The 24,961-nt window shown below is 38.5% G+C and overlaps 1 protein-coding gene across 1 annotated transcript in view; it reads left to right on the top strand.

The window, feature by feature from the left end:
• The window catches only part of TNKS (tankyrase), a 230,132-nt gene that overhangs the window by 4,804 nt on the left and 200,367 nt on the right, over window positions 1-24,961 (top strand). The window contains exon 2 of the mRNA XM_005562613.5: window positions 20,062-20,286. Within this exon, the coding sequence (XP_005562670.2) occupies window positions 20,062-20,286 (225 nt within the window). The remainder of the gene's footprint in view (window positions 1-20,061; window positions 20,287-24,961) is intronic.

Genomic DNA, 24,961 nt, shown 5'->3' with positions numbered 1-24,961 from the left:
AGGTACCTCTTTAAAAAAAAAAGTTTAGAGAGAACTTTTAGTTAGAAAGATGTGCAAAGTGTGTCTATCTCTTTCTTTTACCTCAATGTACTACTCTTTGGAAGCAAATGATTTAAAGAACAAATTAGCTATTTGTAAGATGATATGTAAATTTATTGCTAATAGCAAAAAAATTGGTAACAAGCCAACTGTTCAACAATAGAGAAATGCTTACATAAATTATAATACTGTATAATTTCTATTACGTGTGTATTCCTACATATATGTTCTTTTATCCATCAATCATCTTTTTATTAAAGCATATCAGTGTAAATGGTAGGCATCTGTGCAGCTTCTCCAAATATGCTAATATGCATATCATTATCTAAGTTCACTATTTGTGTAAAGATTTATCTTTTAGTGTGAAATCTGCAAATCTTAAGTGTACGTTCACTGAGTTTTGACAAATGCAGATACCTGTGTAACTCAAATTATGACTTTCCTTATAGAAACTTCAGAAAGTTCCCTCATACCCCTTATCTCAATCCTGTCACTATCCCTTTTCCCTCAGGCAGCCACCGTTCTGACATTTTTTCCACTCTAGAATAAGAGTTGCCTGTTTTAGAATTTCATATAAATGCAGTTCGTACGATATTTACTCTTTCTGTAAGACTTACTTTGCTCAGCCTAATGTTTTTGATTTTGTAACATGTATCAGTAGTTCCTTTTTAGTGCTGAGTAGATTTCATTATATGAATATTCTGCAGTTTGTGTATCCCTTCCTCAGTTGATAGACCCTTAAGCTGATTTCAGTTTTGGCTGTTATGAATAAAGCTGCAATGAACATTCTTATGAAATCCTTTTTGTGGACATGGATTTTCTTTCTCTTGGGCAAATGCCTAGTATTAGAATCTCTGGGTCTTAGGGTAGGTAAATGTCCGGTTTTATAAGAAACTGCCAACACCTTTTTTTCCCAAAGTATATGTACCATTTTACATTCCCATCAACAATTTTTGATGGTGGTTGTTTGATTTTGCTCTTGTTGCCCAGGCTGGTGTACAACGGTGTGATCTCGGCTCACTGCAACCTATGCCTCCCGGGTTCAAGCTATTCTCCTGCCTCAGCCTCCCGAGTAGCTTAGATTACAGGCACCCACTGCCACACCCAGCTAATTTTTGTATTTTTATTAGATACGGGGTTTCACCATGTTGACAAGGCTGGTCATGAACTCCTTACCTCAGGTGATCCATCCACCTCAGCCTCCCAAAGTGCTAGGATGACAGGTGTGAGCCACCTCGCCTGGCCTTATATATCTTTTATGAAGTTTTGTCCTTTTTTTTTTTTTTTTTTTACTGGACACACTTCAGTTTTATTGGGTTATCTTTTATTATTGAGTTTAAGAGTACTTTATATGTTATGCATACTAGGGCTTTGTGGGATAAATATGCTAATATTTCCTCCCAGGCTATGGATTACTGATTATTTTTCTTAATGAGAGTCATTTGAACAGAAGTTTTAAATTAAATTTATTTATTTTATGGTTATTGCTTTCTCTGACTTATCACCTGCATAAGAACTTTTATCTGGCCCCAAGTTATAGAAATTTTCATGTGTATCCTATGAAAATCTTTATGATTGGCCGCGCAGTGGCTCACGCCTGTAATCCCAATACTCTGGGAGGCCGAGAGGGGCGGATTAGGAGGTCAGGAGATGGAGACCATCCTGGCTAACATGGTGAAACCCCGTCTCTGCTAAAAATACAAAAATAATTTAGCTGGGCGTGGTGGCGGGTGCCTGTAGTCCCAGCTGCTCTGGAGGCTGAGGCAGGAGAATGGCATGAACCCGGGAGGTGGAGCTTGCAGTGAGTGGAGATCGCTCCAGTGTACTTCAGCCTGGGCCACAGAGCGAGACTCCGTCTCAAAAAAAAAAAAAAAAAAAAAGAGAAAATCTTTATGATTTTAGCTACATTGTATCACATGTGACTATATCCACTTCAGTATTCTTATGCTGTGCGTGGTAGTTTTCTGTTCATTTACTTTCAGTCTGTCTTTGTATTTAAAGTGTGTCTATTATAGACAGTATATATCTGAGTGTTGCTTTTTTTTTTTTTTTTTTTTTTTTTTTTTTTTTTGAGACGGAGTCTCGCTGTGTCGCCCAGGCTGGAGTGCAGTGGCGCGATCTCGGCTCACTGCAAGCTCCGCCTCCCGGGTTCACGCCATTCTCCCGCCTCAGCCTCCGAGTAGCTGGGACTACAGGCGCCCGCCACCTCGCCCGGCTAGTTTTTTGTATTTTTTTTTTAGTAGAGACGGGGTTTCACCATGTTAGCCAGGATGGTCTCGATCTGCTGACCTCGTGATCCACCCGCCTCGGCCTCCCAAAGTGCTGGGATTACAGGCTTGAGCCACCGCGCCCGGCCGAGTGTTGCTTTTTAAGACATTCTGACAATCTGTTTTAATCTACCTCATTAACTAATATTGATACTTCCAATTCAATCTAAGAACTATAGGGTTTTTACTTACCTTTTATATGTTGTATCTGGCCATCATTTCTTCCATACTTGAGAACTTTTGGTTCTCAAGGACCTGCTAAGAGCTGTTAATGTTGAAGGTCTGATGAGAATGGGAGTTTCCCTTAGCCTTTTTTTTTTTCCTAGATAGGCAAAGGATTTTTTTTTTTCTCTTCCATTAAAGACCAGATATTCTACTACGTATGTCTTGGTGTTCGTTTCTCTACATATATTTTCTCAGGTATGTGGTATGCCTTTTCTTTACATAGTTTCAGATATTTTATTTCAGAAAAGTTCTCAAATTATACTTTTTGTTATTCTTTTCTTTTTATGTATATTGAAACTTTGCCTCTCTTCTAAATTTGTTACTTGCTCCATTTCTTTAATGTGGTAAGATATATGTAAAATTTACCATTTTAACCATTTTAAGTGTACAATTTAGTGGCATTAAGTTCATTCGCCATGTTATGCAGCCATCACCATTGTCCATTTCCAGAACATTTTTTGTCATCTTAAATAAGCTCTTGTACCCATTAAACTATAACTGTCTGTCCCCAACCCCTGATAACTGTCACTTTCTTTTGAATCCTATTAAAAACAAAATCTTTTTTTATTAACTTTTTTTTCTCCTTTCATCTTCTATTTTCCTTAAGGCAGGAGTTGGAAACTTTCTGTAAATGGCCAGATAGTAAATATTTTAGGCTTTGTATCTATATGGTCCTTCTCACAGCTACTCAGTTTTGCTTTTATACTGTGAAAGTATCCAGAGACTATATGTAAATGAATGAGTGTGATTGTGTTCCAGTAAAATTTTATTTATGAGAATAGGTGATGGGCCAGATTTGGTGTATGGCTTGTAGTTTGCTGACCTCTGTTATAAGGTATCATCTGTGGCATTTTTTTCCATTTTGTATTCTTTCTTGTTTAGTCTTTTCTTCTTGAAATTATTTTTTCTTTTATTTTGAATTATTTTCTGAACTCTGTCCTTTTATTTCTAACTCAGGCGTATGCTATACTTTCATGTCTTGCGTATCATTCTCATATTCTCTTTTAGCTAGTGTTAAAATAATTGATTATAATTTTGTCTGTTTTGTGGGCATTTTTTTTCTATTAGGTATTAATTGTCTATGGGGAAGTTATTCTCCAAATTCTTCTTGTAAGAATTTTGTATGTATTTGACGTCAGTTTCTTTCATTGCTCATTTTTACAGAAATTAATTACTAAATAATGTCAAGGATAAAAATAAAGGTCTGAGATAGTTAAGGTAATCCCCCTTGTCCCTTTTTCTTGTGTTGGACATGCTGCTCTGGCCTAGAATAGATCAAGTCTTTTAGTAAGGTCTGCAGGATCATCTTTTACAGTGGTAGCATTTAAATTATGAAACATCATAAATTTATACCTCCGTTTATATAACCTATGAGACATTTTCTCAGGAACCTTAACTGGAGACATTGTGCTAAGGGCATTTTATAGATAAAGTCTCTTCCTGATAATCTATTTAGTCTTTTTGGTAAGTGTAGTCCGGTCACCTGTAAAGCATTCCCTACCCCACCAATGAATTGAATAGGTTACAGGCCAGGTGTTCTTTCTTGACGTGAAGTGATTCTTTGACAGTTAAGAGGCCAGAGAAATACATCGGGAGGATAGGAGGCATATCATCAAAGGTTGAGTTGTGAGCATAGATATGTTAAAAAAAAAAAAACAAAAAACCTCAAGCTTAGCATCCAGAAGAAAAGTAATCAAGGAATGTAAATAATTCTGAGAAAATAAATTTTATTTTAATGTTAGGTTTGGTTTTGGAAAGGAATAAACATGAGCTGTGTGATAACATGAGGGGGAAAGCACTATATAGTAGTTTAGTCTTTAATATATTTAACAGCCTCCTTTTGTGTCATAGACAAAGAATCTTTGGGTAGCTTACTATAAAATATTGCAGTAGATGGCTGGGCGTGGTGGCGCACACCTGTAATCCCAGCACTTTGGGAGGCCGGAGGCGGGTGGATCGTGAGGTCAGGAGATCAAGACCATCCTGGCTAACACGGTGAAACCCCGTCTCTTCTAAAAATACAAAAAAAAAATTAGCCGGGCGTGGTGGCAGCGCCTGTAGTCCCAGCTACTTGTGGGAGTAGCTGAGGCAGGAGAGTGGCCTGAACCCAGGAGGCGGAGCTTGCAGTGAGCCGAGATCGCGCCACTGCATTCCAGTCTGGGCGACAGAGTGAGACTCCGTCTCAAAAAAAAAAAAAAAAAAAAAAAAAAATTGCAGTAGATAAAAATTGAAGGGGCAGTGCTTCTTAAATTTTTATTTTTCCCCGTGTCATTGTCCTTGAAGCTACTTTGGCTTATGTTTATTCTTCTGATAGCTAAGTTTTGGTTTAACCCTGCTCTTAAGGCACCTAATACCATGCATCATTAATAGATATTTATAGTAAGAATTGAGTAGGATTAGTTAAGATAAGATGAGTTGGAGTCTGAGGGTTAGGTGAAACCTCCCTTTACGGGGCTTAGTAAAACAAATGAAACATACACGAGAAAGAAACATTCAGAAATGAACTTTTAGTTTATTGGTGAATAAAAAGCATTATATCTGTAAGAAAAATTGAGTAGGGTGGGTTTCCTAGGGATTTCTACTAAAGTCTGGGAGCTCAGGATAACTCTGAGGCTCATTAAAAAAAAAAATCACTTTGATTTCAAGTAATTGAAGAAAGTTTTAGGTGTTTTGTTTTTGTCTGCCCATTGTTTTTCTTTTAAGGCTTCATCAGATGTTTAAGTTTGCTTTCCCCACAGCTAGTTACTGAGTTCTTTTCTCGAAACTTGTTTTGCCAGTTTGTTCAGGTTATCTTTATAGAATTAAAGCAGTGTGAGCTTAAACTTTTTTTTTTTAAGCTGGTTTTTGGAGTGTGTCAGGTCCCCATTCAATTTAGACAAGTTATTTATTTATTTATGTATTTTGGTTTTGGAAAAGGGAAAATAACGTGATGTAAAATTTTTTCTCTATCTCTTTTGCGTTTTCAGTATAAACTAAACTGCTGGTAGGTGGCAGATGTTTGGGCTTGTATATTTTTTCTTCTGTGGTAGATTTTCTTTTAAAGTGAGGAAGTGTTTGGTAGTTAGCAGATGATTTCCGTGAACTACAAGTCCAAACTGAACAAAATTTGTTTTGAATTTACTGATTGACTCAAGAAACCTTAAAGCTATAGCCTCTGTGTCATTAGTTCAAAAATAAACTAAACCAGCTGGGCGCGGTGGCTCACACCTGTAATCCCAGCACATTGGGAGGCCAAGGCGGGCGGCTCACAAGGTTGGGAGATCGAGACCATCCTGGCTAGGACGGGTTGAAACCCAGCCTCTACCAAAAATACATAAAAAAATCAGCCGGACGTGGTGGTGGGCGCCTGTAGTCCCAGCTGCTGGGGAGGCTGAGGCGGGAGAATGGAGTGAACTCGGGAGGCGGAGCTTACAGTGAGCCGTGATCGTGCCACTGCACTCCAGCCTGGGCGACAGGGAGACTCCGTCTCAAAATAAATAAATAAAATAAAATAAAATAAAATAAAGTAAAAATAAACTAAACCTCCTGATGCCTTGTTAAAGTGTGTGTATACACACTTTTTTGTGTCTACATATATATAACATTATATATGTCAAATTATATATAGTTGACATATATATTATATATATAATAAGACATTGAAAAGTTCTCATGCCCTCATTCTGATAATATTTATCAACCATAGAAACGATTTTGACATTCTCATCAGTCCTGTTAATAAGATGTACAGGTCTCCTTTTCCAAATGCTTGGGCTATTCTCATGTTGACTGGAAATTTGGTATTTTTGAAATAAATTACATAGAATTACACTTAATGAATACATCTTAACTATTTTTTTCTAATGTCTTTAGGTGCCAGCTTATGTTTTTCTTCTTTGTTCTTTTTTTTTTTTTGAGACGGAGTCTTGCTCTGTTGCCCAGGCTGGAGTACAGTGGCGTGATCTCGGCTCACTGCAAGCTCCTGCCTCAGCCTCCCAAGTAGCTGGGACTACAGGTGCCCGTCACCACGCCCGGCTAAATTTTTTTGTACTTTTAGTAGACACGGGGTTTCACCATTTTAGCCAGGATGGTCTCCATCTCCTGACCTCATGATCCGCCCGTCTAGGCCTCCCAAAGTGCTGGGATTACAGGCGTGAGCCCCCGCGCCAGGCCAGTAACTATTTTCTTTAAAATACTATCTAGAGTTGTTAGAAAATCTTGTAGATAAATTTTGCTGTGTGTTTTGGACTCATGGAAGAAGTTAAAAATTTTTTGAACAGTAAGTGAAACATATTGGAGTCACAACAGTTTGAAAGTATGTAATGCCACTGAACTCTACTTTTAAAAATGGTTACGGTGGCCGGGCACGGTGGCTCACGCCTGTAATCCCAGCACTTTGGGAGGCTGAGGCAGGTGGATCACGAGGTCAGGAGATCGAGACCATCCCGGCCACCACGGTGAAACCCCATCTCTACTAAAAATACAAAAAATTAGTCAGGTGTGATGGCGGGCACCTGTAGTCCCAGATACTCGGGAGGCTGAGGCAGGAGAATGGCGTGAACCCAGGAGGCGGAGCTTGCAGTGAGCCGAGATCGCGCCACTGCACTCCAGCCTCCACGACAGCAAGACTCCGTCTCAAAAAAAAAAAAAAAAAGGTTATGATGGCAAATTTTATATTATGTATATTTTACCACATTTAAGTGAAAAAAATGGGGGTATCATAGTGGACGTTTTAGTCTCTCTCTTGTCCTGGAGAGCTTCTTAATATTACCAACACGAAATATGGAAAATAGTACATTTAATAGACTGAATCTCAGCAATTATGTTGAGGACACTGTTTTCATCTTAGCTGTTGATTCACATTTTTTGAGAGTGACTGTAGACATTCTCTGGCAGTATGAAACTCAGCATTAATGAAGCGTTTATGGAAATTCAAGCAAGCTGCATGCAACTTGTTTAATTAACAGTCACTGGGGCAATTCCATGGTGTATTTTTCCCCCTTGGTTTGTTTCTCAGGGATCTGGCTTGAGCTCTAAGGTTTTAGAGTAGTTCAGTAACAGCTTGAGAAATACGAGCAAGATTATGAGAATGGAATATTTCCTGCCCTTAAGAAAGCTTATAGTAAAAATGCAGTGTTTCTCAAACTTTTTGGCCTCAGCGCTCTTTTACATTCTTAAAAATAATTGAAGTAACTTTTGTTTATGTGGGATGTGTCTATGGAGACTTGCCATATTAAAAATTTAAAACCAATATAATACTAGAAATTTAAAAAATAAAATGGTAAACTCCATTATGTGTAAATATATGTGTAAACATCATTCTTAGTGAAAAAAAAAAACTATTTTCTAAAGCAAATAATGAGAAGAGGCATTATTTTACACTTTGCAAGTCCCTTTAATGTCTGACTTAATAGGAGATAGCTAATTCTCATCTGCTTCTACCTGCCAATCGTGGTATATTGTTTGGGTTAGAGTATATGAAGAAAATCCTGCTTCAAACAGAAAATGCTGTTGGAAAAGGAAGAAATATTTTAATAACATTGTCAGATAATTTTGCATTTTTTCTTTTTGATTCTACACCCACACTTGATAAGTAGTAGTTTCCTAAGAGGTAGGTGCAATGTAGAATCTGAAGCCAAATCAGTGAATTTTTTTATACTTCTGCTATGTTAGAATTCATTGTTAGAATCCAGAAATAGGTATACCTGTGCTTGATCATTTAGAAAATACTGGTTCTTGAAGCTATGCGGATATTCCAAATGTGGACACATTTTTACTTTGTAATAAAAATAATAAGCATAATTGTTAATATTACCACCAATCTCATCAGAAAAGTATTTTAGAATTGGGAAACTGTTCAGCTTATAGTGACAGTTGCAAGTGTTACAGAATTCTAATATTTCCTTGAAAGCTCAGATTTTATCATTGGGAACAAATACCATTTGGTTTCCTAAAATATTCGAATAATTCCTGTCATCACACCCTGGACAACATCAGCTATTACCATAGTTTCTTAGTGGGGACATAGCTCCATAGCATGTACAAATCTTAAGTGCATAGGGAGTTGAGTTTTTACAAAGTGAATACACCTGGGTAACTAGCGCCCTGCTCAAGAATCAGAACATTATCTGCAATCCATAAGCTCCTGTCGTATGTCTTTTGAGTCGTTACCCCTCTACCACTCAGATTTTTGTCTGTTTTGAACTTGTGATAAATGATACTATATAGTCAGTACTATTTTGTGGGAGATTCATCTATCTTATGTAGTTGTTGTTTGTTCATTTCCATTGTTTATAGAATTCTATTGTGTGAATATACCACTACTTACCCATTCTACTGTTGAGTGTTTGGGTGGTTTTTATGTGTGTTCTATATGAATAGTGCTTCTATGAATATTTTTGTACATGTCCCTAAACGTCAACATTGAAAACATTTTAGTTGTTTGATAAAACCAATACTTAGTAAATTTGCATTTCTTAGATCACTGTTTTACTTTTAAAAGACAATTGGCATTTACTTTTTGGCATTGTATCTCTTCCTATTCTTTTTTTCTTTTGCCTTTTGGTGTCTTTGTTATCTGTGCTTTGTTAAAGTCATTGCGAATATTTTCCTGGCTTGTTTTAAAATTTTATCTGTAAGCTTTTGAAATCTATTGCCTTAAAAAGCATTTTTTTAATCTATAAACTTTTCAAATCTGTTGCCTTAAATTTTTTTTGTTTGTTTTCTTCTATTGCTTCTTCTATCCTGAAATCATGCAACTGTCCACTTAATTTTGTTATGGTTTCATTTTGACATTTTACACCTTGATCTATTTTAAATTTATTTTGCGATGCATTTAGAGGTAAATATTTTAAAAATTGTTCTTTTCTAAGCAGGTGCCAGATTTTTTTTGAACCATTTATTGAATAATAAATACAGGCTGGGTGTGATGGCTCACTTGTAATCTAGCACTTTGGGAGTCCAAGGTGGGAGGTTCACTTGAGCCCAGGAGTTTGAGACCACCCTGGGCAATAAAGCGAGATCCCCATCTCTACAAAAAAAATTAAAAAGCTAGCCGGATGTTGTGCTGTACCCCTACTGACTGTAATGGGGATAGCACCAGGTTCAAGAGGCCAAAAAAGAGACCCTGAGCCAATGAATGAAACATAATGTGTCCTGGGGGCTTAAATACAGGGGAGAGATTCCAGTCGCAGCGGGCTGGGCAGAACCACCAGTCCATTGCTGGTGTGGTGGACAGAATTACCACATGGCCCACTGGCATTAGGATGGGTAGAATAACCAACTGCTTGCAAAAAGCATGCAGTTAATATAGTATTTTCACTTAACAGCCTCCCCCAACAACCTCCACCTGGCAACCTTTAACCCAAAACAAAGGGCCTCAATCCTCGGTATGGCCCATGTTCCATTCCACAGGATGGACTTGGAGCTCAGATGTCCCTTGTAGATACGGAATGGATCTCCAGGTTGACCACTCTCGGATTCCCTAGCTTGGAACTGTGACCACACATTCAGGTGCCTCTGCCATACAGTGTCATTCTCAGGGTATGCTCAGGTCAGGCCATTGCTGTCAGATGCATCTACCGTATAGCCAGTGTGGTGGCACGCCTGTAGCCCCAGCTACTAGGGAGGCTGAGGTGGGAGGATCACTTGAGCACTGGAAGTCAAGGTTGCAGTGAGCTATGATCATGCCACTGCACTCCAGCCTGGGCAATAGAGCAAGACCCTGTCTCTTAAATAAATACAAATCAACCATTAAAATAGAGGTAGATTTTCTTTTTAAAAAATTATATTCAGGGACATTTTGTTGCATTTTCATTTGATGTCTAGTTACTGTGATTCATTCATTGTCCTATGGTTAACCTTTGCCTCCCTACTGTGGCCTTCAGAGTAATCTCTACAACAAATTCTATGTTGAATTTAAGGAAGCTAGACCAAAAACTATCCGCAGAATTTCGAGAATCCTTGTAGCCTTTTTTTCCTTTTGGCTGCCAAGACTGATGTATATATAGGTATCCATCTATACTTAGCAGTTTTCTTAACCTGTATCTAAGTTCATATAGCAGAAATTTGAATTATGTCACTTTGGTAATGGTCTTAGTCTTCATGCTGACATACGTAAAATAAAGGACTTGTAGTTTGGATATACTGTGTTGGTTTTGAGGGATGATCTGCTTCTCTTCATGATTTCTGTGGCGGAAAGTTAGTTGATTCCAGTTTGGCCTTTTTTTTTTTGCGATGGAGTCTCGCTCTGTCGCCCAGGCTGGAGTGCAGTGGCGCAGTCTCGGCTCACTGTGAGCTCTGCCTCCTGGGTTCACGACATTCTCCTGCCTCAACCTCCCGAGTAGCTGGGACTACAGGCGCCCACCACCACACCCGGCTATTTTTTTATATTTTTAGCAGAGACAGGGTTTCACCGTGTTAGCCAGGATGGTCTCAATCTCCTGACCTTGTGATCCGCCCACCTTGGACTCCCAAAGTGCTGGGATTACAGGCGTGAGCTATTGCGCCCGACGATTCCATGTTGTTGCCATTTTTAGTCTCTTATTTCTTTCTCTCTGTTTGAACCATTCTGAACTTTTTTAGGTATTTGAATATGAAGAGTTTCTCACCTCTTGATTTACTGTGCCTTACTCTCTTTGGAACATTTATCCCTATCCTTTTGTCTGGTAAATTGCTTATTCCTCAGATCTTAGCTCAAAATATCACTTTATTAGGGAAGCTCTCTATTCCAGACTTGGTTTTCTTTGTAACCCTATATTGTAATTATTTGTTAGGGTGATTATTAGTCAGTGTTAAGTCTTGAGAGAGGATAGATTTGTACTGAGTTAATTCATGATATATAGACATATGCTCACACACTTACTACTGAACTCGTTTTTGTCATGAATATTTTTAACCAGGATCTTTCTGTGTTCACTTTAGAGATTTTGCATATCTGAGATTATTTTAATTTCACTTTTACATGGAAATAAAGTTAGCTATATATGAAATTAAGTATCAAAATATCTTTTCTCATAGTTAAGGTTGACTTCAGTCAACTGATTCTTTGTTTTTTGTTTTTAGCTGATTCATTTTCTTTCGGAAAGACTATAGCCTTTGTTGTTGTTAGACTTTGCTACAAACTGTCCATGCTGTTTGGCACTCCATGACTATATTAATCTGAACTTTTACTTCTTCCTTTAATTATCGGAAGTCTTATAATTATTTCTATAATATTTCCTCTCTTCCCATCCGCTCTCTCTCTTATGTTTTCTCTCAGGGAGTTGTCTTCTGTTTCATGTCACAAGTCTTTCCCTAATTCCTAGTTTTGGGACTATCACTGTAGCAGATACATTTTCTCCGTGAAATACAGTAAAAGAGAAAACTTTAAGGAACTTTAGAAGATAAACCTGTACAAGAAAGTGAGTAGAATGAGGTCATGTTGAGATGGGGCTGTTGTGCTATATACCCCTCTATAATTTTGAGGCTGCCTTCTGCACATCAGCCAAAATACAGGTGTCATTCAGAGTTTTAATTTAGCAAAATTGTGAATTACCGTGTTTAGTGGGTCTTTAGAGATACTCATAAGTGTCTGAACTGCTAGTGTTCAACTAGTGAATGGCAAGTCTGTTGGCCAGGAAAAACCTTTTTTCAAAACTCATAGCTATTGCATAAATATGTCATAGCTGAATTTTGTTTCATTGAAAGCAATATTTTCATTGTTAAGAATTTTTGTTTTGCTTTTTATTTTGGATGAAAGTGGATTGGTAATACTTAAGATAGGGAAAGTAATATTTATATTATATATATATAGCAAGCCATTCTCATATTTTAGATTCTAGTTTTTCCTAATGTTTCTAAAGATAATGGTGAACAAGTCACATTTGTCACCAGGTGCCTTTTTATCTTTCCCAACTCAGCTTCTCTGATATCATTTATGTCAGATATTAAAAGAAAAACCTTAGTCAAATTAAATTTAACAGTTTAATTGAGCAAAGAATGATTCATGAATCAAGCAACCTCCAGAGCCAGAATAGGTTCAGAGTAATTCCAGGGCTGCCACATGGTCAGGTAACAATTACGGATAGAAAAGGTAAGTGATGTACAGAAGACAAAAGTAAGGTATAGAAGGAGCTTGATTGCTTACAGCTTATTGTTTGCCTTATTTGAACACAGTTTGAACATTTAGCTGCCTTTATCTGAATCTTCGTGATTGGTACAAGAGTAGGTTACATTCAGTTCACATATCCAGTTAGATGTATGTATGAAGAAACCTTTAGTCCTAACGTAAAATATGTAAGGAGGCAACCTGAGGCCAAATTAAATTTAATTTAGGAAAATAGATATATATGAGAGAATTCCATGAGTTATTTTTCTAGACAACCCCAAAGTTAGTTTACAGTTACTTTATCTTTTGGGTGTAATGGGATATTTTTACACTTAAAAAGCATGGGAGATGTAATATAAATGTTCTCATTTGGTATATAAGTGTAGGTTAAAAGATTAATAGTTCAAGTGATATACAGTGGTTGCAGTTTTGCTGACAGTCCAATTAGGGGGAAAATGACTTTAAGATGTGATTTTGCTGCCATAGATAAAAAACATCAGTTTAAAATACTCCAAACACCTTAGATTTTTCTCTTTTATTCAATTTCAGAAGTCATAGTTGTCAGTTATATGATTTAATATTGGCCATCGTTGTTCCGTGGAAGCTTTAATTTTAGGCAGGTTTAAAATGCTGAACATAAGGGAATGAGGAATAGATACCAGTGACCTTAAATTTGATATTGAAATATTTTTGAAAGGCCTTAATCACCTCTTTACTATTAGAATAAGGAAAATTGTTAAGTATATTGGGATTTGGCTGTGTGTTAGGAATTTGTGTTTCCTCACTGCCAGCACACCACATAGTATATTTTTAAATTGCTTTGAATATGTAATATAATGTCATTATTTCTCATGAACTGTTTGGGGGAAAGAATGTGCTGAAATTTACACATTATATTACTTGATATAGTCGTTGGGGAAAAGCAGTTCATTAGGGTACTTCTTGTTGCTACCTGCTTTGCCTGACCCTTCCTCAACTGGCGCCTCTAAAAATAGAGTTGCTTAAGCTAGAAACCTGAGAGCCAGTCATCTTTGCTTTAAAACCTATCTGTTTCTTTCTTCTTTGACCCAGCTATACTTTCACTCTTTTTTTCCAACCCACTATCAATTCTTGCCCAGACTACTGCAGAATTTTTCTTGACTAGTCCCTCTGATTTTGCTCTTCACTTCAGTCTGTATTTCACATAGCTGACAGATGATCCTTTTAAGATTTAAATAGAATCAAGTAATTTCCCTAATAAATGGTTTCCCATGTACTTATAATGAAATCCAATCTTCTTACCCTTGACTTACAAAGCTGTTACAAATACTGTTGGTTATGTACCCCAAATTTGTTTTCTTCTGATTCTTCACTAACAGATCTTAGATTTCGTTCAAGGCAGTAGTGTGTCCGGCTATAAAAGACTTGATTTTTTAGCCTTTTTTGTTTTCTTGGTAGCTGGACAGATGACAGATTTTTGGCCAGTGAACTATATATGAAAGTATCTGGAGATGAAATTTCTTCCTTAATAATAAAAACGTCAAGAGAGAAAGCTCTCGCCCCCACCCCCCGCCCCCGCCCCCGCCCCCAACCCTTTACTTACTCTCCCTTGTCTGAGAACCTAGATATGAGGCTTGGAGATACAGCACTCTTGTGACCGTGAGGTAACAAGCAAGTGGAGATGCTAAAAATGTCAGAGTGGAAAGATTCTAAGGAGCTCCTAATACCATTGATAAACTGCTATGTGTGCTGGGATTGCCTTTGTCTTGACAAATTGTGTGAGACAAGTGAATCTCTCCTTTTTTGTTTGTTTTTTTGAGACGGAGTCTTACTCTGTCCCCCAGGCTGGAGTGCAGTGGAGTGCTCAGCTCACTGCAAGCTCCGCCTCCCGGGTTCACGCCATTCTCCTGCCTCAGCCTCCCGAGTAGCTGGGACTACAGGGGTCCGCCACCTCGCCCGGATAATTTTTTGTATTTTTAGTAGAGACGGGGTTTCAGCGTGTTAGCCAGGATGGTCTTGATCTCCTGACCTCGTGATCCACCTGCCTCGGCCTCCCAAAGTGCTGGGATTACAGGCGTGAGCCACCGCGCCCAGCCGGTAAGTTTTTAAGAGGAACGAGGTGGGTCAACTCTACCCTACTAGATATCTAGACTTATTTTAAAGTTAAACTAACAAATAGACAAACTGACTAACCAAAAAGAAAAGGAAAAATAAAAATTTTAACTCACACCATAGTTAGAAGTTAATTAAATATCTAAATGTGAAAGAATTATAATCTAGATGAAATGTAGGAACAGTATAGGAATCAGAAAGGTTTCCTTAAATTTTATATATAAAGCACAATCCATGTAGGAAAAGATTAATGTTTTTTTTTTTTTTTTTTTTTTTTTTTTTTTTTTTTTTTTGAGACGGAGTCTCGCTCTGTCGCCCAGGCTGGAGTGCAGTGGCGCGATCTCGGCTCACTGCAAGCTCCGCCTCCCGGGTTCACGCCATTCTCCTGCCTCAGCCTCCCGAGTAGCTGGGACTACAGGCGCCCACAACTGCGCCCGGCTAATTTTTTGTATTTTTAGTAGAGACGGGGTTTCACCGTGGTCTCGATCTCCTGACCTTGTGATCCGCCCGCCTCGGCCTCCCAAAGTGCTGGGATTACAGGCGTGAGCCACCGCGCCCGGCAAGATTAATGTTTAGAATATGTAAAGAACGCCTGCAGAATCATAAGAAAAAGACAAATAGCGCAAAGGAAAATGGCCAAGACAATGAACTGACAAGAGGAGAAATGTGAATACTTAGTAAACATAGGAACAGATGCTTATATCAATTCGCATGGGTTTAACACTGAGTATTTTAAAACTTCAGCTGACTTAAAGCCTAAGGACATTTATTTTACTGCTTGATAAGAAGTGTAGAGGTAGGAAATTCAAGAGTTGGTTTCAGTTCTGTGAACATAGCGTTTTATGCCAGCTTAAAAAAAAAAAAATAATAATTCTTTTGAATTTTCTAACTGTTGGGAGGAAGGGGGAGAGGAGGAGAAAGGGCACTCTTCCTCCCACACCTTCTGTAGGAGGTGTAGAAGAGGAAAAATATTTCCAGAAGCTTCTAGATTTTCCCATCTGTCCTCATGGCCAGTCACTGGCAGAGCAGAATGAAATTACCTGATTGACTTAATTAGGATTCCTTCCCTGGACTGGGGAAGGGCTGGCTTTCTCTTAGTATATTATTTCCTGCCCAATTCCCAAGCAAAATTGAGTCTGAGAAAAATTGAGTCTTTCTGTTGGCCAGTGTATTAGTTCATTCTCACACTGCTATAAAGAACTACCTGAGACTGGGTAATTTATGATATAAATTTTATGAATAAAAGAGTTTTAATTGACTCATAGTTCTGTAGGCTGTACAGGAAACTTGGGTGGGAGGAGGCCTCAGGATATTTACAATAATGGCAGAAAGCAAAGGGGAAGCAATACCATGGTGGGGCAGGAGAGAGACAGCAGAAAGAGGGAGGTGCCACCCCCCTCCTTTTTTTTTTTTTGATATGGAGTGTCGCTCTCTTGCCTAGGCTGGAGTACAGTGGGGTGATCTCGGCTCACTGCAAGCTCCACCTCCCGGTTGCCACCCACTTTTAAACCTCGGGATGTCATGAGAATTCACTCATGTGACAGCACTAGGGGGATGGTGCTAAACTATTAGAAACCACCCCCATGATCCAATCACCTCCTGCTAGGCCCGTCCTGCAATACATGGGGATTCCAATTCAAAATGAGATTTGGATAGGGACACAGAGCCAAACCATATCAGCCAGAAGGATGGCTTATGGTTATCAACCTTCCACTAATATAGATTGAACCATATGATATTGACAATAATAATGTGAATATATGAAATATATTCTAATCACATAGAATATGAAATAATATATAAATAACATGAAATGTATCAAATATAAATATATAAACACAAGTGTTTAAAAACACACATTGAAAAGTATATAATAAGCATGATAAAACAAACATTGAATTTATGTAATAGTATCTCTGGGGAAGCAAAGAAGGGACTAGGATTGAGGGAGAGAGTTCAACTGTATTCATATATTTAATTTGCAACAGTAAAAAAGCAAATATCTGAACTGAAAAAAGTAAATAACAATGCATTTTTTTTTTTTTTACCTCTTTGTAAAGCTTATAAATGTGCACAGAATGGCCACAGGATTTTGGTTGAAAATGAAAATTGATAGAGGGCAATTTGGCAACATGGGAAATTTTAAATTTATACCCTTCGATCTAGTACTACTACTTTGAGACATTTATCTTAAATGGATAGGACACATGTACAAGGAAATTTATTTCGACTTTTTTTTTTTAAGTAATGGCAAAAATGTTTTTAAAATGTTTTTATAATGGCTGTGTTAGTCTGTTCTTGCATTGCTATAAAGAACTGCCTGAGCCTGGGTCATTTATAAAGAAAAGAGGTTTAATTGACTCACAGTTCTGCAGGCTTGTGCAGGAAGCATGGCTGGGGAGGTCCCAGGAAATTTGGTGATAGGTGAAGGGGAAGCAGGCATGTCTTATATAGCCAGGGAAGGAGGAAGAGGAGAGCAGGAGGAGGTGCTCTACACTTTTAAACAACCAGATCTTGTGAGAACTCACTGTTACCAGAACAGCAAGAGGGAAATCTGCCTCCATGATCCAGTCACCTCCCACCAGGCCCCTCTTCTAATACTGGGGATCACAATTTGACATGAGATTTGGGTGGGGCCACAAATCCAAACCATATTTTTCACTCCCTGGCCCCTCTCAAATCTCATGTCCTTCTCACATTTCAAATTACAATATTGCCTTCCTAACAGTCCCCAGTAGCCTTAACTCATTCCAGCATTAACTCAAAAGTCTACAGTTCAAAGCAAAGCAAGTCCCTTCTGCCTGTAAAATCAAAGCCAGTTAGTTTCAGGATACAATGGGTGTACAGGCATTGGCTAAATACTCACATTCCAAAAGAGAGAAATCAACCAAAACAAAGGGCCTGCAGGCTCCGTGAAAGTCCGAAACCAAGCAGGGCGGTCATTACATCTTAAAGTTCCAAAATATGTCCCTTGACTCCATGTCTCACATCTAGGCCACACCAATGCAAGGGGTCAGCTCCCAAGGCCTTGGGCGGCTCCAGCCCTGTGGCTCTGCAGGACTCAGCTCCCATGGCTGCTCTCAAGGGCTTGTGCTGATTAGGGAAATGGAAGTTTGCACTTAGGCTTTATTCAGATCCATAGAGAAGGAGAATAATTCAACCTTCCTGGGTCAGGACAGCACTTATGGCCCAGTGGGAGAGTAGCGCTGTGATGGTAGGGGGAAGGAAGTTGAAGTTAGAGAATTAAAACCTAACATCCGTAAAGTTCTGCAGGTATTTAAAAAACAAAACCAAGAACCCTGGTGAGATGCTGACAATTTACTGGAGCATGTACCCTATGCTTTTACTGATCTAATTACTAATACAAAATTGACCTTTTCACCTAAAATTATCAGCTTAATTTGAAGGATATTTTCCATGGAAACCTCATTCTGACTTTATGATACGTATCTGTGGAAATGTATGCTTTACTTTGGAGACTTTTTCTCAGAGCCTGCTTTTCTGGAATGAATGAATTTCTATAGATAGCATGGAAGACTTCTCTTGAGATAAATTTCTTTTTTTCCCCTTACTCTTTTCCACGTGGTTTTTATTTGATGTATGCACACAATGGAGGAAGATGTGACTCTTTTACTGTCTTTTATTTTTATTTAAGATGCCATTTTTCTAACAATATTACACAGTCATAGTAGAGGTAGTGATACCTAATACAATTTAAAGTGGGAAAGAATCAGTAATTAAGATTCTAGCTTGTGAAGATAAAAATGCTAATATATTTGCAGTTTCCTTTTATAACCCATTGCAATTTAGTTTGTAATTTTACCACTGTACTAAAACTGTTTAAAATTACCAGTGGCCATTTTTTTCTTCTCCATTGATCTCATTAAATCCTCATGATACTGGACTTTGCGTAATGTTGTTGTTCCTTGACTTCCATGATGTTGTACTTTCTTAATATTTCTTACCTTTCTAAGTGTTTACCTCATCCTTAGACTGCTTGAGACTCTGACTCCCCTAAACCCCCATTTTTGTCTGAAAACTGATACTTCTTATAAAATTCTGGTTTTATATTTCCAAGTGCTTGTATTCCCACTCATTTGCCGTATTGTTTCCTCAAACTCAATGAATCCAAGCTTGAATTGTTTCAGTTCACCACCCATTTCATCTTGTTTGACGACTAGCCCCAAGAATAGATATTTTGGCATCATCTTTAGTTCTTTTCAAAATTCCCTTTGACCAAGCATTCACCACGTATTTCTCATACCCATACATTCACCCCCAATTTCCCTAATATAGTGCTGTGTGTTGTGATTTGTCTTAGATTCGGTTATCGGCAGTATTTATTTATTTATTTATTTATATTTTATTTTATGGTATTTTATTTTATTGAGATGCAGTCTTGTACTGTTGCCCTGGCTGGAGTGCAGTGGTGTGATCTCAGCTCACTGCCACCTCTGCCTCCCAGGTTCAAGTGATTCTTGTGCCTCAGCCTCCCAAGTAACTGGGATTACAGGCGCCTGCCACCACACATCGCTAATTTTTGTATTTTTATTAGAGATGGGGTTTCACCATGTTGGCCAGGCTGGTCTTGAACTCCTGACCTCAGGTGATCTGCCCACCCCGGCCTCACATGGTGCTGTGAGGGTGTGAGCCACTGCACCTGGCGTATCAGCAGTATTTAAATAACCTTTGTTTCTATGAATGTAGAGATGAGTTTCTTTTTTTTTTTTTTTTTTTGAGACGGAGTCTTGCTCTGTCGCCCAGGCTGGAGTGCAGTGGCGCTATCTCGGCTCACTGCAAGCTCCGCCTCCCGGGTTTATGCCATTCTCCTGCCTCAGCCTCCCGAGTAGCTGGGACTAAGGCGCCCGCCACCTCGCCCGGCTAATTTTTTTGTATTTTTAGTAGAGACGGGGTTTCATTGTGTTAGCCAGGATGGTCTCGATCTCCTGACCTCGTGATCCGCCCGTCTCAGCCTCCCAAAGTGCTGGGATTACAGGCTTGAGCCACCGCGCCCGGCCGAGATGAGTTTCTATATACAGTTTTGTCTTGTGAAGCATGAGGGGAAAGTGAGTTCCTGGACAAGTCTTGTCATATTTATTCTGTGTTTCTAGCACTGTTGCACAGCACATATTAAGTGTTTAGAAAACGTGTTTTTGAATGAACAGCCCAAAGACTAAAGGAAGAGCTTCCTTAGTTCTAAATTCTGTGAAATGAGTCAGTTTGAATGAAGCTAATGTTTCTTTTGTTTTACTGCATTTACTATAGAGTGCAATACTTCAGTTGTTCATTCTTGTTGATATTGTTACAGATACTCCAATGGTTCTTTTTACAAAATCAAATCTATATACAAGACATTTTTCCCTTTCTTTTTAGGTTTTGGAAGGAAGGATGTTGTAGAACACTTACTACAGATGGGTGCTAACGTCCATGCTCGTGATGATGGAGGTCTCATCCCGCTTCATAATGCCTGTTCTTTTGGCCATGCTGAGGTTGTGAGTCTGTTATTGTGCCAAGGAGCTGATCCAAATGCCAGGGATAACTGGAACTATACACCTCTGCATGAAGCTGCTATTAAAGGGAAAATCGATGTGTGCATTGGTAAGTATCATTTGATAATATCTAAATTTTAAATAAAGGTTCATTCGTATGTTTTCTTGTAATATAAATAGTGTTTCCTCAGAATAGGTAAGGAGGGGTTTATTGCTTCTTCTAGAAGCAGTTGTTTTCCATCAAAAGGTAAATAGAGAGATGGTAATCTAAAGTTACTTAGGGGAAGATTCACAACATTAACTTTCCAAATGCAGTCAAATGCCAGCTGAGTGAAACTCAATTTTGATGGATTACTGTTGTCAGATTTAGTTAATTTATAGTCTCTTTTAAAGACTGGACATTTTCTATCTTACCATCAATGACAGCCATTATAAAGTACAAATTCTACTGAGTTGGATGACATTTGAACACTTGAGGTTGATTAAAGGAAAGTCATCTAGTACAGTAGTCCCCCCTTATATGGGGTTTTGAGTGTTTTGAATACAGTAGTTCAGAACTTAATGTTTTCAACATGTGCCACAGTCATGAGAAAAAGCAATTTCAAACAAATTGGACTTTTCAATCATTTTAGGTATCTAGATGAAATGAAGCTGTATTCAGTCAGCATTTTGTTCTCTCATATATATATTCCCATTTTACTTTGCTGTATATAATTTTTTATTTTGAAATCTAAAGCTTCTAGAGGGCAAGTATAATTTCTGTTGAGTGTGTCATCTATTTCTTGATACTTGAGATAGTGGATGTTTGTTTAGCTATGGCAGGTTGATTTACATAATTGTCTTCCCAGATGTCATCCACTTTAGCATAATCAGTTCTTTAATGATGCAACTAAAATAGATATGCCATTTTAAAAGATATAGTGGTGGTGCTTAATAATGATTAAGATTATTCCCTCCTCATAGCCATCTATTGCAGCTTCTAATATATTTTTCAATATTCCTCAAATTATTGCAATGCCTGACATGAAACTATTTTTTAAAAAATCACATTCTCTGTCATTATCCTTTGTTACTTCAGCATCACTAGCATGACCTTTGGATATCCTCTCCTTTCCGCTTTTTCACATCTTCCAGTTTCAATTGACTCTCCCATTTCTTCCTAAGTCTCTCACTAACATAGCCACATCCTGGACCAAGTCATTACATAAAACTACCTCGAGAAGCTTCAACTTATAACATCCTCTCCCTGACTACAAAGCCTCTTATGTTACTTGCTTTTGTAAATGATAAGTATTATTGAGCTTGGAATGTATTTCCTACGTAGTCTTCTAGACTTTCAACTTCTCTGCTGTCACTGCTTCTTGCTTCACCTTGTTGTCACAGCCACTGGATTTTTCTCAGTCATTAGTCAGAATTTTATACTGTTCTCACTTTGTTAAAATATTATCCTTTCCAGTCTTCAGTCTTCTGTTTTCCTGCCTCTACCTCCGAAGTTTTCATTTTATCAGTCCTTTGAATGTCCTATTGAAATTAGTATTTCTGTCCTCCTCCTCTTAATCCCCCTTTCAAAAGTCCATAATGCAAATGCTCTTTTTATCTAGGTTCTATTGAAATAAAGGACTAGATATCGGGCTTGAATTTTTAATGAATGGATCCCTGCAGCACTCTACTTCCTCAATTCTCAGTAGGCTTTGGCACATATTGTCTTCCTTCTGTTTAAGTTCTTGTACCTTATAAAAGTTGAGGGAAGGGGAAGGGCACCTTTGAAACTATACTCAAAATATAAATGAGGATATAGTTGCTATTAAAGTATGTATCATAGTTATTATGGGAGTCAAAATTGGTTGTAAACCCTGGTATACTTAATTAGCTTTCAGAAACCTCTTAGGAGGTTTATTCTCAGGTTCACTGAAACCTGTAATAGCTTATATATCTTACTTTCTGGATTTTGAGTATGGTTAAGGAATTCTGAGGTTTTTCTCTGTAAGGTAGAGTTCTACTTTGGGACAGCTGGATTAAAAAAAAATTGGAAGCCTTTTTTTTTTTTTTTTCCTTTTGCTGGAGTCTAATAGTTTTTGAGAGATTAGTATACAAAATAGATTTTTAAAAGGTTTTTGCCTCGATGATGAAATACTGACCTGATTTTTATAAAGATTAATCATATCTCTGTATGTGGGGTAGAATAGCAAACACATTTGATATTTTTAAAAAGCTAGAGCCCAGGCAAGCCACATTACCACCAGCTTATGGGAGACATCAGGGCAGATTGCTGTAAAGCACATGCTCTGGGTTTATGCCCTGACCCCACCAGTTTCCAGCTTTGTGAGGCCACGGACCACTTTCTTGACCTCTGTCTTGTATGTAAAATGGGAATACTATTCTTCACAGTGTTCCTGAGAGGATAAGCTAGTACATATAAAGTATTTAGAAGAGTACCAGGTAGAGTGCACATTCAGTGAATGTTAATTGCCATTATTAATTACTGTTCTCATTGTTGGTGCTAAAATCTCAGCCTGAATTATGCTACTGTGTAGTGTAGAATTCCCATTTCCTCTGTTTGTCCTCTATTGACATTTCTTAAAAATGTCCATTTAGGGCCGGGGGTGGTGGCTCATGTCTGTAATCCCAGCACTTTGGGAGGCTGAGATGGGTGGATCATGAGGTCAGGAGCTCAAGACCATCCTGGCTAACACAGTGAAACTCTGTCTCTACTAAAAATGTAAAAAAATTACCCGGGCGTGGTGGCGGGCGCCTGTAGTTGCAGCTACTTGGGAGGCTGAAGCAGGAGAATGGTGTGAACCCAGGAGGTGGAACTTGCAGTGAGCCGAGATGGTGCCATTGCACTCCAGCCTGCGCTACAGGGCGAGACTCCGTCTCAGAAAAAAAAAAAAATGTCCATTTAGAAATCTTGAACCCATGTGTTTGTTTCATAGATGCTATTTACCATCAAAAAGAAGAAAATTCAAACTGAGATTATTTTTAAAATCACCTTGAAATGCTTATATAATTAAACTATTTAAGACTGAGGTCTTAGGAATGGTGCAAGTTTTTATACTATAATGTTGAATTGAATTTACCTCAGAAATCAACACATTTTCTGCCTTTAGAACTTACACATTTATCTTTGCTTCTCTCTGCCCTTCGAATACAGTCTCCAAAAACACTAAAATAAACAGCTTTTCTGAATATATGCTATATGAATTTTTTTTCTTTTTTGAGACGGAGTCTTGCTGTGTCACCAGGCTGGAGTGCTGTGCCTTGATCTCGGCACACTGCAACCTCCGCCTTCTGGGTTCAGGTGATTCTCCTGCCTTAGCCTCCCAAGTAGCTGAGCGTGAGCCACTGTGCCCAGCCTGTATGGTTTTTTGAGACTGTTTTGAGACTGTTAGTGCTTGAGAATTTCATTTTAAAAGCAAATTATAAGCATACCTTTCATGGAGTCTGATACAAGATCTGGGAGTCGGCCGGGTGCGGTGGCTCATGCCTGTAATCCCAGCACTTTGGGGAGGCCGAGGTGGGTGGATCACGAGATCAGGAGATCGAGACCATGCTGGCTAACACAGTGAAACCCTGTCTCTACTAAAAATACAAAAAATTATCTGGGCGCGGTGGCGGGCGCCTGTAGTCCCAGCTACTCGGGAGGCTGAGGCGGGAGAATGGCGTGAACCCAGGAGCTGGAGCTTGCAGTGAGCTCAGATGGCGCCACTGCACTCCAGCCTGGGCGACAGAGCAAGACTCCATCTCAAAAAAAAAAAAAAAAAAGATGATCTGGGACATTTGTGATTTTTTTTTTTTCCCATTTTTTGTTTTTGAGTAACTAGTGTCCAATTCTTTTTCTGATTTGGAGATTTTTAAACTGTGGGCACTCCTTACTGAGAGGAATGCAGAAACTGGTAGCGTCACGTCTTCCTTCCTTCTACTTCTCGGCAGTCAGGGGATAGCCTTGGTTTGTCTAATCATGCACTTCATTCTGTAAATGTAGAATTTTGAATACAAAAATCTTAGCTGTAGTAAGGAATCATTTATAGCAGCAGATTGTTGCTTCAGTGTGGGCGGTGGCCTGGTCATAATGTTTCCTACTAAAAGACAATTGTGCTTCCTCCTCCGAGCTCTACAGCTTCTTATGTGTTTCTAAGGTTGGTCCTCTACTCTCCTGTCATTTCAGTCTAAGATAGACAATGGTTTCTGTTACTTGCAGATGACTGTAATTGATAACAGAGATCTTGAGAAGGTTGCTAAATTGAAGTTGCAGGATGGGGCTTCTAGATTGATAAATCTCTTGAATCTTTATTTAAGTCTCACTGCCCTCACACAGTTTACATGTATACCACATCCCCATCTCTCCTTATTCCCTACAGTTCTCAAGGGTGAAGGAGACAGAGTATGTTCCCTTTGGAGGCCTCTTCTAGGTGCCTCTCACTGGGGAAGAGACAGCTTACTGGTGTCCACAGCAAATCATTCTAAAGATAAAAGAGATGTGTGGTGTTCTAACACATGTGGGATTCTCACTGTGGAATACCCCAACATCTAGACATGAAGCCCAGCAAACCAAGTGAAAAATGACAGCCCATCTCAGCCAGAAGGGATAATTAAGACAACAATCAGAATACATATTCAGGACTGCTAAAGGAGCCAGATAAATACCTGAATTAAAAAAATAATATCTTCCAGGGAAATTAAAGTATAAAGTGGGGAAGATATTTCCTGGGGCCAAAACTTAAAACCAAAACAACAAAAAAAAATCCACCACCTAATTTTTTTTTCAGAGGAAAGAATTTAGTAGA

This window comes from Macaca fascicularis, chromosome 8 (assembly GCF_037993035.2).
Source record: "Macaca fascicularis isolate 582-1 chromosome 8, T2T-MFA8v1.1".
In the NCBI taxonomy this organism is placed as follows: domain Eukaryota; kingdom Metazoa; phylum Chordata; class Mammalia; order Primates; family Cercopithecidae; genus Macaca; species Macaca fascicularis.
Note: the sequence above shows the minus strand (reverse complement) of the source record. Positions and strands in the feature narration are given on the sequence as shown.